Consider the following 16,390-nt stretch of genomic DNA (forward strand, 5'->3'; position numbering starts at 1 on the left):
TAGATATGTTATTGGTCTATTAGGTGATCTTTGAGGGGCGTAGAGGAAGCTCAGCCCGGTCAGATGTTGCCATTGATGACATCTCACTGCACAGGGGACCCTGTAGTGGTAGGTTTCTACTGTGTGGAGACTCTTAGTAAAAATACTGAGCTTCAGAACCAATAAGTCAGCTTATTTAGCACAACTACTAGGTTTTGCAAAAAGACTCCTTAGTTAATATATAGATATTTACAACTGTAAATATCTTTCAGATTTACCAAACCATGTGGTTCCACCAACACTCCCTCCACCTCCACCTCCAACAACACCACAACCTGCCCCCATCCAAACTACAGAAGTACCAAACACCTCAGCATGTAAGACCACTGTCCACCATTGCAGAGTGATCAAATTCTGTTATAAGTGATGGTACCAAAAAAACATTACTGTAATTACTTCACTAGATCTTGCAATGTTTTCAGGAAGAGACTAATGAAACTGGTAATAAAATGTGCTTTTTTCCAGCTTGTCACATCAACTGTGACTTTGAAAAGGACATTTGCACTTGGACTCAGTTGGCAACTGATGTTTTTGATTGGACAAGACAAAGAGGCTCCACCCCCACACCACTGACTGGTCCCTCCTCTGATCACACAACAGGAAGTAGGGTTTTTTCTCTTGATCTAGAATTCTACATTTTAAGCATCCAAATAATAACAGTTTCCTAGCTCCAGATTTATGACTGTGTTGCTCATCATCTTTTCCAGGTGGCTTTTATATGTACATTGAGGGTGACAGTGCTCTCCATGGTGACACGGCCCGTCTCCTCAGTGCACAATGTACTGATCCTCAACCACAGTGTCTTCAGTTCTGGTACCACATGTATGGCTACAGCTGGACTATGGGACTAAGTGTCTACCTGCTGCAATATGGTAATGTGGCCCAAGAGGTGTGGAGGAAGAGAGAAGACCAAGGAAACATGTGGCATCTTGCACAGGTGGACCTAAGACCAGATGTTAAGTTCCAGGTCAGTGAAAGTTTGACAATAAAATAATCTTCTTCAAATGGTCCACAATTAAAGATAAATATACTAATTTCTTGACATGTTATTGGTCTATTAGGTGATCTTTGAGGGCCGTAGGGGAAGCTCAGCCCGGTCAGATGTTGCCATTGACGACATCTCACTGCACAAGGGACCCTGTAGTGGTAGGTTTCTACTGTGTGGAGACCCTTAGTAAAAACATTGAGCTTCAGGACCAACAAATTAGCTTATTTAGCACAACTACTAGGTTTGCAAAACGACTCCTTTGTTAATATATAAACATTTACAATTGTAAATATCTTTCAGATTTACCAAACCATGTGGTTCCACCAACACTCCCCCCACCGCCACCTCTACCTCAAACAACACCACAACCTGCCCCCATCCAAACTACAGAAGTACCAAACGCCTCACCATGTAAGATCACTGTCCACCACAGCAGCGTAATCCCATTCTGTTATAAATGATGATACCAAAAAACATTACTGTGATTACTTCACTTGATCTTGCAATGTTTTCAAAAAGAAACCAATAAAAATCTTTCTGTAATTGGCTTTTTTCCAGCTTGTCGCATTAACTGTGACTTTGAACAGGACATTTGCACTTGGACTCAGTTGGCAACTGATGTTTTTGATTGGACAAGACAAAGAGGCTCCACCCCTACACCACTGACTGGTCCCTCCTCTGACCACAAAACAGGAAGTAGGGTTTTTTCTCTTGATCTAGAATTCTACATTTTAAGCATCCAAATAATAACAGTTTCCTATCTCCAAATTTATGGCTGTGTTGCTCAACTTCTTTTCCAGGTGGTTTTTATATGTACATTGAGGGTGACAGTGCTCTCCATGGTGACACGGCCCGTCTCCTCAGTGAACAATGTGCTGACCCTCAACCTCAGTGTCTTCAGTTCTGGTACCACATGTATGGCTCTAGCTGGACTATGGGACTAAGTGTCTACCTGCTGCAATATGGTAATGTAGCCAAAGAGGTATGGAGAAAGAGAGAAGACCAAGGAAACATGTGGCATCTTGCACAGGTGGACCTGAGACCGGATGTTAAATTTCAGGTCTGTGAGAGATTGAAAATAACGTAATCTTCTTCAAATGCACCACATATTAAAGTAAAAATACTAATCTCTAGACATGTTATTGGTCTATTAGGTGATCTTTGAGGGGCGTAGAGGAAGCTCAGCCCGGTCAGATGTTGCCATTGATGATGTCTCACTGCACAGAGGAGCCTGTAGTGGTATGTTTCTAAACTGTGGTAGATCTCAGTGAAAAAAAAATTTGCTTTAAAACCAACAAGTCAGCTTATTTAGCATGAATACTATGTTTTTCAAAATAAAGTTCCTTAGTTAATGTGTTAACTGTTGTAAATATCTTTCAGATTTACCAAACCATGTGGTTCCACCAACATTCATCCCACCTCCACCACCAACAACACCACAACCTGCACCTGCCCAAACTACAGAAGTTCCGAATGCCTTAGAATGTAAGACCACTGTTTATCACTGCAACGTGATCACATTCTGTTATAAGTGATGGTGCCAAAAAAATAACAGTAACGTAATTACATCTCTGGATCTTACAATATTTTTACGAAGAGACTAATGGTAATGTTAATGAAATTTGTTTCTTTTTCCAGCTTGTCACATCAATTGTGATTTTGAAAAGGACATTTGCACTTGGACTCAGTTAGCCACTGATGTTTTTGATTGGACAAGACAAAGAGGCTCCACCCCCACACAACTGACTGGTCCCTCCTCTGACCACACAACAGAGGGTAGGTCTTGCTTTTCTAAGGCTTATTCTTTGTGAAAATACAGCACTTTCTGTTACATAAAAATAGTTGTGTTGCAAAAAATGATATGACAATTTGCTTATTTAAGAGTTTGTTTTCTGATTAAAATTTCCAGGTGGGTTTTATATGTACATTGAGGGTGACAGTGCTCTTCATGGTGACACGGCCCGTCTCCTCAGTGCACAATGTGCTGAACCTCAACCTCAGTGTCTCCAGTTCTGGTACCACATGTATGGCTCTAGCTGGACTATGGGACTAAGTGTCTACTTGCTGCAATATGGTAATGTGGCCAAAGAGGTGTGGAGAAAGAGAGAAGACCAAGGAAACATGTGGCATCTTGCACAGGTGGACCTGAGACCAGATGTTAAGTTCCAGGTCAGTGAAAGTTTGACAATAACCTAATCTTCTTCAAATGGACCACAATTAAAAATAAATATACTAATCTCTAGATATGTTATTGGTCTATTAGGTGATCTTTGAGGGCCGTAGAGGAAGCTCAGCCCGGTCAGATGTTGCCATTGATGACATCTCACTGCACAGGGGACCCTGTAGTGGTAGGTTTCTACTGTGTGGAGACCCTTAGTAAAATATTAAGCTTCAAAACCAATAAGTCAGCTTATTTAGCACAACTACTAGGTTTTGCAAAAAGACTCCTTAGGTAATATATAAATATTTACAATTGTAAATATCTTTCAGATTTACCAAACCATGTGGTTGCACCAACACTCCCCCCACCTCCACCTCCAACAACACCACAACCTGCCCCCATCCAAACTACAGAAGTACCAAACGCCTCACCATGTAAGACCACTGTCCACCACTGCAGAGTGATCACATTCTGTTATAAGTGATGGTACCAAAAAAAAAAACATTACTGTAATTACTTCACTAGATCTTGCAATGTTTTCAAAAAGAAACTAATAAATATCTTAATTAAATTTGCTTCTTTTTTCCAGCTTGTCACATCAATTGTGATTTTGAAAAGGACATTTGCACTTGGACTCAGTTGGCCACTGATGTTTTTGATTGGACAAGACAAAGAGGCTCCACCCCCACACCACTGACTGGTCCCTCCTCTGACCACACAACAGGAAGTGGGTTTTGTTCTCTAGATATAAAATTCATTCTACATTTTAAGCCTCTAAATTATAACAATTTCCAATCGCCATGTTTATGACTGTGTTGCTCATCATCTTTTCCAGGTGGCTTTTATATGTACATTGAGGGTGACAGTGCTCTCCATGGTGACACGGCCCGTCTCCTCAGTGCACAATGTGCTGACCCTCAACCTCAGTGTCTCCAATTCTGGTACCACATGTATGGCTACAGCTGGACTATGGGACTAAGTGTCTACTTGCTGCAATATGGCAATGTGGCCAAAGAGGTGTGGAGAAAGAGAGAAGACCAAGGAAACATGTGGCATCTTGCACAGGTGGACCTGAGACCAGATGTTACGTTCCAGGTCAGTGAAAGTTTGACAACAACCTAATCTTCTTCAAATGCACCACACATTAAAGTAAAAATACAAATCTGTAGACATGTTATTGGTCTATTAGGTGATCTTTGAGGGGCGTAGAGGAAGCTCAGCCCGGTCAGATGTTGCCATTGATGACGTCTCACTGTACAGAGGTCCCTGTAGCGGTATGTTTCTACACTGCAGAGGCCATTACTTAAAATATATAGCTTTAACAACAGATCAATCTTTAAGGCATAATGAATATTTTAGTTTGCAAAAGAGTTCATAAGGTAATGTGTTAATACTTGCAATTATCCTTCAGATTTACCAAACCATGTGGGTGCACCAAAACTCCTCCCGCCTCCACCTGGAACACCACCACAACCTTCTCTCATCCAAACTGCAGTAGTACCAAACGCCTCAGCATGTAAGATCATCGTTTATCACTGCAGTGTCATGGTGCCAAAAAATAACTCTACCATGATTATTTTCTGGATCTTTTGATGTTTTCAGGAATTACTAATCAAACATTTGCTTTTTTCCAGCTTGTCACATCAACTGTGACTTTGAAAATGACATTTGTGCTTGGTCTCAATTGCCAACTGATGTTTTTGATTGGACAAGACAAAGAGGCTCCACCCCCACACCACTGACTGGTCCCTCCTCTGACCACACAACAGGAAGTAGGGTTTTTTCTAGATCTAGAAATCTTTCTACAGTTTAGGAATCAAAGTTAAAACATTATAGCAAATGGCAAAAATTTATGGTTGTGTTGTTCAACTTCTTTTCCAGGTGGCTTTTATATGTACATTGAGGGTGACAGTGCTCTTCATGGTGACACGGCCCGTCTCCTCAGTGCACAATGTGCTGACCCTCAACCTCAGTGTCTTCAGTTCTGGTACCACATGTATGGCTCCAGCTGGACCATGGGACTGACCGTCTACCTACTGCAATATGGCAATGTGGCCAAAGAGGTGTGGGGGAAGAGAGAAGACCAAGGAAACATGTGGCATCTTGCACAGGTGGACCTGAGACCAGAAGATAATTTCCAGGTCTGACAATGTTTGAAAATAACCTGATATTCTACAAATTCTCCACTAAAGTGGAGTAAAAAGTAAAGTTACTAATCTGTAGACATGTTATTGGTCTATAAGGTGATCTTTGAGGGGCGTATAGGAAGCTCAGCCCAGTCAGATGTTGCCATTGATGACATCTCGATGCACAGAGGAGCCTGTAGTGGTATGTTTCTACTATGTGGTTGCTCTTAGTATAAACTACATACTTTAAGTTGATTTATTAGTATTAACTTTAACATATTAACATTCCAGTAAAATTTCTCTCCGTCTCTACAGAGATCACTGCCTCTGACATGTATGGAAATTCTGACAGTGAAAATAGCATAATAAAGCTAAAAGGAGAGAAGGAAAAGAATGAGAAAAACTGGAAAGCAATGGATGAAAATGTTGCAGCAAGCCGGAGATAAACATCCTGGTAATAAAATCATTTTTGTTCATGTTGATTTGCTTTATAGAGATTTTAGGTTGGAAATTCTTTCTAAAGGCGCTTTTCCACTATCGAGCCAAACCGTTCTAAGAAAAATTTGGTTGGGTTACGGTTGTTTCTCCACTGAGCCTAGAACGGCGCAGCAAGATTACAAACGGTTCTCGGCACGGAATTTTTGGCACAGTTAGATAACCGTTCTGAACTGTGCCGACAGATACTGTGTGTTGACGTCGCTGCTCTGTTGCCAAGCTACCACAGCTGGCTCAGCAGAAGCACGCTAGTCATCAGACATCCACTACTACTATAAACTACACTAAATTTAATATTAAAAAAATACAGGTCTAAAACATACAGTTTGAAAAAGGTTTTAAAACCATAGAGCAGTCACTGGTAGAGAAGGCAATCACTGGCCCACCACATTCTTACGAAGATATTTTTTTTACTAAAGTTATTATTTCATTGACTTGAATATAATTATAAATAATAATAAACCGTGTATAATATAATTATTAACCCATCATCTAAAATCTTAAAATAATAAAATTGCCTATTGTTTTATTCGTGGCTAGAGCTTGATTAATTTAATTCCTAGGCAATGAGACCTTTATATCGCTTTGACTGAGCGTGAGTTTATTGCATGCAGCGCTGTATTTGGTAGCACAAAAACTCGCAGTGATCTGGGTGAGAACTTTACCAACAACTGCATGCCCTACTGAAAAAATTTTTCTGCTGCGCATCGAATAAAGACATCGAATAAAGACTTAAGATCATTGATGCCCACAATCCACAACAACATTGCAATATCCATGGGACACAAACTTGCAGACACCTTGAACAACGAGGAAATAATTGCACTTTTTTGTCATTTAATGCCGCCTGAAGTACAGTTACGGCATGTTGTGATGTTGGCTGTCACCGCAGAAAGCAATATCTCTTTAATTATTTGGACTTTTGTTTGAAAGCTTTACGGAGTGGCACTGTAGCTGTACAAGGTACAGTTTTGTAGCCTATTTATGCACCAATAAACAAGTCAAATGAGCGAATAAATAAAATAAATATGGATTCCTAAATGTCAGTATTGCTTTTACTCAAAAAAATATCAATACGTTTTAACAAATGTTTTATAAAAATAAAATGAGCAATTTTCATCATTTCAGCTATAGGCCAATATGATTCAGTTATACCAGCCTGATCTCACGAGAAAACTTAAGTATTTTACTTTTTGTCAGTTTAGTGGCTAATTCGTACGAATTCATGCGAGTTCAGTCGTACAAAATTGTACGATTTTAAAAAGGAAGAGTGGCACCTAACCCCACCCCTAAACCCAACCATCATTGAGGGATGAGCAAATCGTACTAAACTGTACGAATTAGATCAGACAAATTCATACGAATTAGCCACTAAAGCAAAAAGTTACGAATTGCCGTGAGATTGTGTTGTTTACACATAAGTTTGACATTTAAGGGGGCATGTAACATGCTTCTGTGTTTTTGTTTTTTTTGTTCTCTGTGATCTTTAATATATATGGGTATTGTGGATATATATAACAGGAATTTGTCTATAGCTCGTTAGTTAATTATGAATACAAAAAAATATATATAAAATAACAAAAATAAAATTATAAAAACAAAGATAAAAAGATCAGCATTTATATGCTTTATATCCTGCTATGTGTTGTTTCATATTCACTTTTTTATTTAACTTGATGCATTCCTTTTTGTAATGTTTGAATACTGAAATAAATAACAGCCATCACTTATAAGTTTATATTTTTGCCATCAAAATGTATATTTTATATCATTATCGACTTTTGATATTAAACTGCTGTGTAATTTAATTGATTGTTAAAAATGAAATAATTTAAGTGCGATATTTTTTATTAGTGAAAGTGCCCACTCACTTTTGACTGTTATATTTGTCAAAAGTGAATATATTCAAATTATGAATATATTCCTGCCATGATAATTCAAAAATTACTTTTGCATTATCATGGTTTATTTTCCTGTTAAGTTCGGAGATTTGAAATATATATTTTTATTTCCCCTCCAATCATTTTCAATTATCAAGTTACATTTAGGTAATTATCCCTCCAAATAAAATTTGCCCAGAGCCACGCAACATATGACCTCTAAATAAATACAGGTGCTGTGACATGTACCTATATTAAGCACCCCTATACAGAGCATAACAGTGCTAAGTCACACGGTTGTATGTGTTTTTTCACATGAACATGAAAAAACTAGTTTGCCTCTTATTTAAATTTAAATGAACAAAGGAAGCTGTTTACATTGCGTTACCAAGGCAAGTACTGATGCATTTTGTGTAACATTTCAAAGAGATTTGTTGCAGCACAACAGTGGAAAATGAAACCGTATCCGTGCTGTCTGGCCCAGTTTGGCACAGAATGGAATGGTTCAGCATAAAGAACGGTTCAGCACGATAGTGGAAAAGTGACTTAATTCACTATTTTACCAGTTTTAAGATATGACCTGATGTTAAGTGTCTTTTAATAAACATATTCAAAATATGACAGTTTCTATTTTTATCTTTATTATAGGTAGCCCTTGCTGTTAAAGGAACACTCTTATGGCAAAACATACTTCCATCTTTCCAAGGCAAATGAATACCTGAAAATACCTGTCATCGGTCGATATGGACTTCCTCCTTTTTTTACTAGGACCTAGAAGTTATTTTCTCTAACAGACCTTTTATAATATGACATACATTAAACACCTTTCCGGCTTTTCATTATTGAGGTGTTTTCCCCTCATAGAACAGTTTGTTTTTCGTGAAGTCAACACAGGCATCGTATCAGCCTGGCATCCCAAACATCTTAACATCTACAAAATGCCTTATTCTATTGTTTTACAAAAAATATATTGTTGTATTATTTAAAAACTAGTGAATGTCTTTTTTGCAAATGTTTCTTGTATATGCACATTATCTGTGATTCTCTTTTTAACTTTAATAAACATTTTCATTTCGTGCAATAAAATCATGTCATGTGGTGATTGGTCCAATGACCCAGTCTGTTGTGACTGGTCAACTGCATGCAGCACATGTTGGAAATGGAATGACCACCACTGTTATTACAGGTTATCAAGTGTTGAAGATTTCAAACAGTATGGCTGTTTCTCACTATGCGTTCTTCAGCGATCTTGCGTCCTCGTGTAATGTTATCATCAACTGCCAAAGTTCAGTTTCAATACTCAAGAGCGCAAGAACGGAGGACGCGTGAAACTTCCCGGATGTGTTCTTGATATCGAGGATGCATAGATGCAGACTTGAGGACCAAACTCACTCGAGAATTCCCAGAAGTCATTGCGACTGGAGGTGGGAAGTCGCAGCATTTTATTTAGATTTATTATTAAAGTTCATATAACTTATTTATCTCAGGAGTTTCCCTAAATGAAACGGTGAATATAAACATTACCATGAAAATCTTAATAAAGGAATAAACACATTAAGGGTGTTTACTCGCTGAAATTAGTATTAAAATCTGTTTTATTTAAATTGTGCAACGTATATTTGTAAAGTCTTTATGCAGAGTATATATTGTGAAAAGGGGAAAAACAATAAATCAGTGTATGAATCCTGTAATGTTTAAATAATTTTCCATTAAAAAGCATGTGAAGGTCATGTGACCATCAGGAAGAACGCAGCATCTACATTTCTCACGGGACGCTATCTCTGTCCTCGCGGTCTCTCGAGTTCATTCTTTCGAGGTGACCTGGCAAGACCAGTCTTCGCAAGAAAGAAGTCCCTTCTCTGCGTTCTTGGAGTTGAGAAACAGCCTATATGAACAAACAAGATGGCTGCAATTTTATCTTCAATTCAAGCCCAAATCTGACAAGGAAGCATTATTCAATAAAACATGAAAAAATTTGCCATTTATTAAACATGCCATTTATTAAAGCGGTGCTATTCTGATGCTTTTGGTTGGTTTTCCAGTGTGATTGTGGCGCACCACGTCTACCAGTTACGTTATGCCCGATTCACACGGGGCTTCAGCGTCAACGCCTGGCAGAGGAAGTTGGGGCTGATGCAATCATCATAGCAGCGCTAGCCAATGAAATTAGTCCATAATCGACTATAGATCAATTACCAACCTATGTCACACATGACGTCACATGGTTCCCCGGTTGCAAAAAAACAAACACAGGCTGCAATAGTAAAGATGTCGTGTTGTGCGGTAGGATGCCAAATGGCTAAAAAGGAGCTGAATGAAGTGACGACCTATTAGAAATGCTGGACTCTGCAGTTCTCATGTCATATCAGGTAGTTCACGCTATGTTGAATCATACACATTACTCGTTTTTGATTGCAGAAATGATTTCAGCAAAAACAGTTACAGGTACATATTGTTAATAAAACTGCGGACACTGAATGCTAAAAATGAAACGTGACAGTTATTAAGGTAAACTTGGTTTTATATTCACACATTCATTCAGTGACAACTTGTGACACACTCCCTATATTGTTTACCACGGCACTTTGAATATTCGGTCTGAAATAACCTGCAAGTGTGACTTGAAAACAACATTAACACTGTTTATTTGACTGTAAACAATGTTGTACTTTGGTAGTCATTTGCTGCTAATATGATCTCGCTATTTAGAGTTTGCAAATAATACTTTTATGAAATGTAATTATTAAGGAGAAAGTCCGAATGTGCGAATAGAAAACCAACTTTACCTCTATGTGTAAGTTCACATATCCTGCCGTACAGCTGCAGTTCTCTGTCAGAATGCAGTTGTTTTGCATGTTGGTGATTAATTGCTCAGGCCTTGTATAACGTTAACTCCGTCTTCTTGCCTTGTCTTTGGCTAAGCAGAATCTCGGTTTTTAGCTCTACATAGTGTTGAATCTGGTCATCCTGGAGCATTATTTCTTGCACATGACCATACAGAACAACATTGTTGGCATCCAAAGACTTGTAGATTTTTAACTTCTCTCTTGTAAAATCGCTTGGAGCTTTAATGAGATTGTATATTTGGAGCTGGATGGTTGGTCATTTCGTCTTATCCAATATTCATTGGAAGGGTGCTATCGCAAATGGACCTGTCAGACGAACGCCGCTCACTTTAACGTTAATTTTGCCGAATCACTGTGCTTATCACAGGGTGACGAGCTGTTATAATATCCTGAAAGCATTGTGTAAATAATATATATAATGCGTAATCAATATATCTTATTTTTTAAGACAACAACAAACTCTGTACCGCATCGGATGTCATTCCCTCGCTGTAAATGCTAGCGCTCGCGGTTTCTTTCTGCCACCTCCCTGCGCGCACATCCTGAATGTTTACAAATATGGTAATTGGTCGATTGTCTGAGCTTGAAGAGAAAGTCCCAACTTTTGCAGCAAGCAACGCCACTGAAGCGGCGCCGACGGATCCACAATGCAGTTCGGAAACGCCTGACATCAACCATTAAAAGTAAATGGGAAGCGTTGATGCTGATGCCCCGTGTGAATGGGGCGTTAATCCTCTCTGCCACTGAAAGCATTAGGCTACTACAAACAGTCTGAGAGCTGCAAGTAGTGACGCTACAAGTAGTGATGCTACTAGCTTAACTACATTTCTCAGTAGTGTGTCGGTAGCGTCGCTACTTTCTAAATCAAAATGCTTTTCAGTAGCGAAGCTATTTTATTAGTGAAGTAGCGCGGTAGCATCAACACAAGCTACATTTACCGATCGCAGATCAATAGGTGATGGCATCGACATTCACAGAGCTGTGAGGCCAGTGTCTAGCCAATGAAAGTAAATCCATATGAATGTGAGAATGCTAATTTATTCTTCCTGTTTTTCAGTGGTCGACAACAAATTTTTTGGTGCATTACATCCACCTCTCGCTCTGGTCGGTGACGTCGCCAACCAATTAGGCTAACACAAGAAATTAGCTTGATGGAAAGATAACTGAGGGAGAGGAGGTCTATCTATCTATATATATATATATATATATATATATATATATATATATATATATATATATATATATATATAGTTTACTGTAGTAAAGGCTGAAGTATACCATGGTATTTACTATTAGTTCATGATAGTTACTAGAGATCCTACATTATGTAGTGTAATTCATTAATGAAGAGTTGTAAATATATGTACAATATAATGCTCATTCCCAAATATTTCCCTTTACTATACATTACTATAGTATAGCCTGTTTCTCTCAAGGTTTTTTAATTCTTCACTTTCGCCAACTGCCTGCCTTTGCATGGTTCGGGATCTGTAGAGCTGCGCATCGATGGATTTGCTCTTCAGTGTTTGGACTCTCAGTAGTGATTATTAAACCACCTGAACTGAGCTAAACTGAACTGAACTTAAACACTACAAAACTGAATGACACTGTTTCAATTTACTCTCATCTTCTATGTGAAGCTGCTTTGACACAATCTACATTGTAACAGCGCTTATACAATAAATGTGAATTGAATTGCATATTTTAAATGTGTAATACCTGGTTTTATTGGATTTTAGCTTTTGCTGTTATACACTATGTTTGTTTCTGTGTGGTACAGCATATTATTTGCAGTAAATAATTAACTGAACAATTATCCCTCATGTTCTTTGACAGTTTATTGATCACTAAGATGTGATTGGCTTGGATTTAAGTTGCTTCGATTTAAAAATAAAATTGCAAAAATAGCTTAGATGTATTTTTTTATTGCAAAAGTCACAAAAATCACCCTGCACAACTGACTAAAATTAGATTTTGTTACAACCAGTAAAAACATTTTATATGGTCTGGTTTTGTGATGGCTGTACTTTAAAATTAAATTAATATAATATTAATTCAAGTGATGAAAAATTTTGAAATTCTAACGGTAAACAGAGCTACTGTAAGTTGAAAATATCCATTAGAAACTTAGAAAATAATCAAAAAGTAATCGTTAGGGTAATTTGTATGCTGTAATCTATTACATTTCCAAAGTAACCTCCCAACACTGGCATATATTCAGGGATGTTACACTATCAACAGCATGATTGTTTTCCAGAATTCCACTCATACTTTTAGTCTTTTAAGTTTAATGACCTATGCCATTAAATACAGCAAAACCTGCTTAGCAAGATGCACAATTCCTACATAGCCTCAAGAAAACACATGGTGAAGTGAAAACATCAGAAATGCACTGAGCTGGACACACATACCTGAACAATATGAAGGTTTCAGTCATCCACTTCTGGCTTCTTTTATTACTTCTGTACCCAAACAAACTGGAAGCTGGCGTCAGGTAAGTCAGATGAAATTCTCCAAACAACCTGTGTGTGTATACATGTTCTGTTAGAAAGATAGAAAATAACACAGCCCTCTTTTGTTCTACAATCAAAATAAAACCTTGGCTTTAAGGCCAGAACAAATTGACTTGTTGTTTTCCCACTTACTGAACAATTTTAAGATATTTGACTGTTTTTGAACTCTATAACATGCATTATTTTGAACTAGAGGAATCTAGATAATCAAGAAATAATAACACTAATTCCATACTTTTCTAAATTACAGAAAATAACCATTTCACAAATTACAAGCAAAACTATGACATACAGAACATACTTTATGGTCAAAATTCATTCAATTATAGTTTATTACTGTTTATAATTTGCATTTAACCTGGGGAAAAAAACTGAAAACAAACCCAGAATAAAAACTGTAGATAATCTGTAAAAAAAAACTAATTTCTTGCTCCATAATTGCAAGTTATTACTGTCATTTTACAGATCATAACTGTAATGATACAGGTAATTACTACCATTTTACTAATTATTAATGTAATTATAAAGACTATTACTGTAGTTTTATAAATTATTACTGTAAATATATAATTTATTATTGTAATTATACAGATTATTCATGTAATTTTACAAATTATTACTGTAAATATGTAATTTATTGCTGTAATTATCCAGATTAATTTATGTGATTTTAAAGATTATTACTGTAAATATACAGGTTATTATTGTAATTATACAAATTAATTATTGTGATTATAATGATATTTACTGTAATTATGCAGATTAATTAATGTGATTGTACAGATTAATTCATGTAATTATGCACGAAATCTCTACATATTCCATAAAATTTTAAAACAGGAAAAAAGCTTTTAAAGAATGATTGAAAAAAAGCTAACAAATAATTGTTGTCATAAAACACTGTAAATATAACTATAAACTATATTAACAAATATTTTTAGGATATATATGTTAAACTCTAAGAACAATTTGCTTGAAAAGCTACAAAACTGTTATATATCTATATCTATATATTTTTTATTTCTTTTTTACAAATAACACATTTGGTCATCATTTAACAACAAAAACAAGGTTGGTGTCATGTGAAGATGCCTGCACAACAAAGTTGAGGATCAAATAGCAATTTATTAAGAAAACAGTCTTGCAATTAGAGGTTACAACAGGAACAAACAGGTGCATAACAGATCATCCCAAGTGTAAAGGCAGCAAACAAAGTAACAAAGAAAAGCAAAGGGTCAAACACGGCAAGGGAAACCACGTCGCCACGCTCCCTAAACAAAGACTCAGCAACAATGTGTCTGTGTGTGCTGAGTTTATAGTCCTTGAAATCAGTCCGAAATAATCTTCCGGTTGTGTGTGTGTAACCAGTGAGAATTAGGAACCTGGGTGTGCGAAGTGCATGCTGGGAGTTGTAGTTCGTTTGCATGGCATGTGTGTAGTGATCGTAACAGTTAGCATAGCAACATTGTTAGCCACTGATTAATTTTTTAACAATAACCTGTTTTTCCATAAACAGTTTTTAGAGTAGGACTAACAGCTATTTAGAGCCATTTATACATATAAATTAAAGTAGTAAAATAAACATTGTATAGTTTACAGTGCATGCATTATATATGATATGACATTAACCTCACTTCAATAATAGTAAAGTTAAGTGTTACTCTCTAAAAATACAGAAAATTTCCTTTAAAAAAACTGAAAAATAACGTAATGCCAAAATACAAGCAATAACTGTAAATTTTATGTCAGATTTTTTTATTACAGAACATATCAGTAAAACAACAGGTATTTCAACGCAATCTCACGGCAATTCGTAACATTTTGATTTAGTGGCTAATTCATATGAATTCGATTTGCTCATCACCCAATGATGGTTGGGTTTAGGGGCAGGGTTCGGTGCCACGCCTCCTTTTTAAAATCGTACATTTTCGTACAAATGAACTTGTACGAATTCATATGAATTAGCCACTAAACTGACAAAACATAAAATACTTACATTTTCTTGTTAAATCAGGCTGGGTATTGTACTGTATAATGAAAAAAAACTGGAAAATTCTGTAAAAAAATACAGACAATTACCAGTAAAATAATGTTTATTTTTTACTGTGTATTTCTATTTGTGTCTGTAGATTTAAATCACTATGAAAATCATTATTATACACTGTATATGCTGTTCTTGAAAATATTTTCTGATTTACTGCATATTAAAAAATTGTCTATCATATAAACTTAATATGTTAATGAAATAAAGCAATAATTTGCTATATTTGTTCATAATTCTCAAAATACCTTTAATTTTGAAAATACCTATAGTAACTTTAAATTAAGTACAAACAATTGTCATAATCTACAGTTAATTTTTGCTATAAAAGGTGACATAAAACTATAAGGAAATACTTTTATCAAAGGTGTTGAGGTGATCTGAAATCTGTGCGAAGACCTTTCATATTTATATATCCAATATAGGATCAGTAAGCCTTGATGATGTCATTTGTCTTTTTATGATCTTTAACATTACATTTGTATCTTTCAGGACTGTGTTCAGAACCCACAGTGCTCTGCTGTCCTGGCAGAAATGACAGCTGTATACAGAAATGTTACTGTGATCAGTATTGCCTCACGAGTGGAGACTGCTGTTCTGACTACATGCAGACATGCAATAATTGTAAGACGAAGTACTCTCAACAGTTAATACTGATCCAGCAAATCAAAGGGGGAAAATGTCATTTGCATGCAACCCTGTTACTCTAGGTTAGCTCTTGGAAAAACATGCAGTCACTTATTTTAAAACAAAAACAGCACAACTTTTTTTTTCTTTTTACCAAAGGTTTCTTACAAACACTGTGGCTATTTAACCACCACCAATATATACTATAAAAAATAAAAATAAATAAAAGCTGTAGCATCAAAGCAGCAAAATAGCTGTGACACTTGCTACTAAGCTCTACAGGTGGAGACACAAACACCTGAACTGGTAGTGCTGCGCATTTATTATTATTAATTATTATTATTAATAATAGTACAAGAGTTGGGATCCATATGTAAATTTATTTTCAGCAACAAAAACAATAGCATCTGTATGCTAACAAATTGCTAATTGTAACGGTTACAATTGTAAATTGTACAATTTTTAAATCACAAATATTAATACATCAGTCACAGTTTAAAGCAGCCTAACTTTATGCTTTGACATTTGTTATAGAAACCTAAAGACATTCAGTAATCAAAACTACACAACACATATGACTTAAAATAGGGTACTTGTATTACATTATTCCTTTTTGTTATACATTAATGTCAAGTAATAAAACTCTCTTCATTTCCAGCAGCAACATCAACTCT

At 36.3% G+C, this 16,390-nt stretch overlaps 1 protein-coding gene across 5 annotated transcripts in view; it reads left to right on the plus strand.

The window, feature by feature from the left end:
• wu:fb63a08 (MAM and LDL-receptor class A domain-containing protein 1) overlaps positions 1-8,775 on the plus strand; it is a 45,524-nt gene extending 36,749 nt beyond the window's left edge. Inside the window, exons 31-53 of one of the 5 annotated variants that reach the window (XM_056480981.1) lie at positions 24-108; positions 252-356; positions 505-642; positions 747-1,006; positions 1,101-1,185; positions 1,328-1,438; positions 1,586-1,723; positions 1,828-2,087; positions 2,182-2,266; positions 2,408-2,512; positions 2,666-2,803; positions 2,937-3,196; positions 3,291-3,375; positions 3,518-3,622; positions 3,778-3,915; positions 4,024-4,283; positions 4,378-4,462; positions 4,600-4,704; positions 4,823-4,960; positions 5,070-5,329; positions 5,432-5,515; positions 5,620-5,768; positions 8,338-8,775. In XM_056480981.1, coding sequence (XP_056336956.1) covers positions 24-108; positions 252-356; positions 505-642; positions 747-1,006; positions 1,101-1,185; positions 1,328-1,438; positions 1,586-1,723; positions 1,828-2,087; positions 2,182-2,266; positions 2,408-2,512; positions 2,666-2,803; positions 2,937-3,196; positions 3,291-3,375; positions 3,518-3,622; positions 3,778-3,915; positions 4,024-4,283; positions 4,378-4,462; positions 4,600-4,704; positions 4,823-4,960; positions 5,070-5,329; positions 5,432-5,515; positions 5,620-5,760 — 3,171 coding nt within the window. In that variant the 3' untranslated portion in view covers positions 5,761-5,768; positions 8,338-8,775. Of the gene's footprint in view, positions 1-23; positions 109-251; positions 357-504; positions 643-746; positions 1,007-1,100; positions 1,186-1,327; positions 1,439-1,585; positions 1,724-1,827; positions 2,088-2,181; positions 2,267-2,407; positions 2,513-2,665; positions 2,804-2,936; positions 3,197-3,290; positions 3,376-3,517; positions 3,623-3,777; positions 3,916-4,023; positions 4,284-4,377; positions 4,463-4,599; positions 4,705-4,822; positions 4,961-5,069; positions 5,330-5,431; positions 5,517-5,619; positions 5,769-8,337 lie in introns of all 5 variants that reach the window. The other 4 variants (XM_056480990.1, XM_056481009.1, XM_056480998.1 and 1 more) reach the window with 4 other exon arrangements.
• The last annotated feature ends 7,615 nt before the right edge of the window (positions 8,776-16,390 follow it).

Source organism: Danio aesculapii, chromosome 2, assembly GCF_903798145.1.
Source record: "Danio aesculapii chromosome 2, fDanAes4.1, whole genome shotgun sequence".
Classification (NCBI taxonomy): Eukaryota; Metazoa; Chordata; class Actinopteri; order Cypriniformes; family Danionidae; genus Danio; species Danio aesculapii.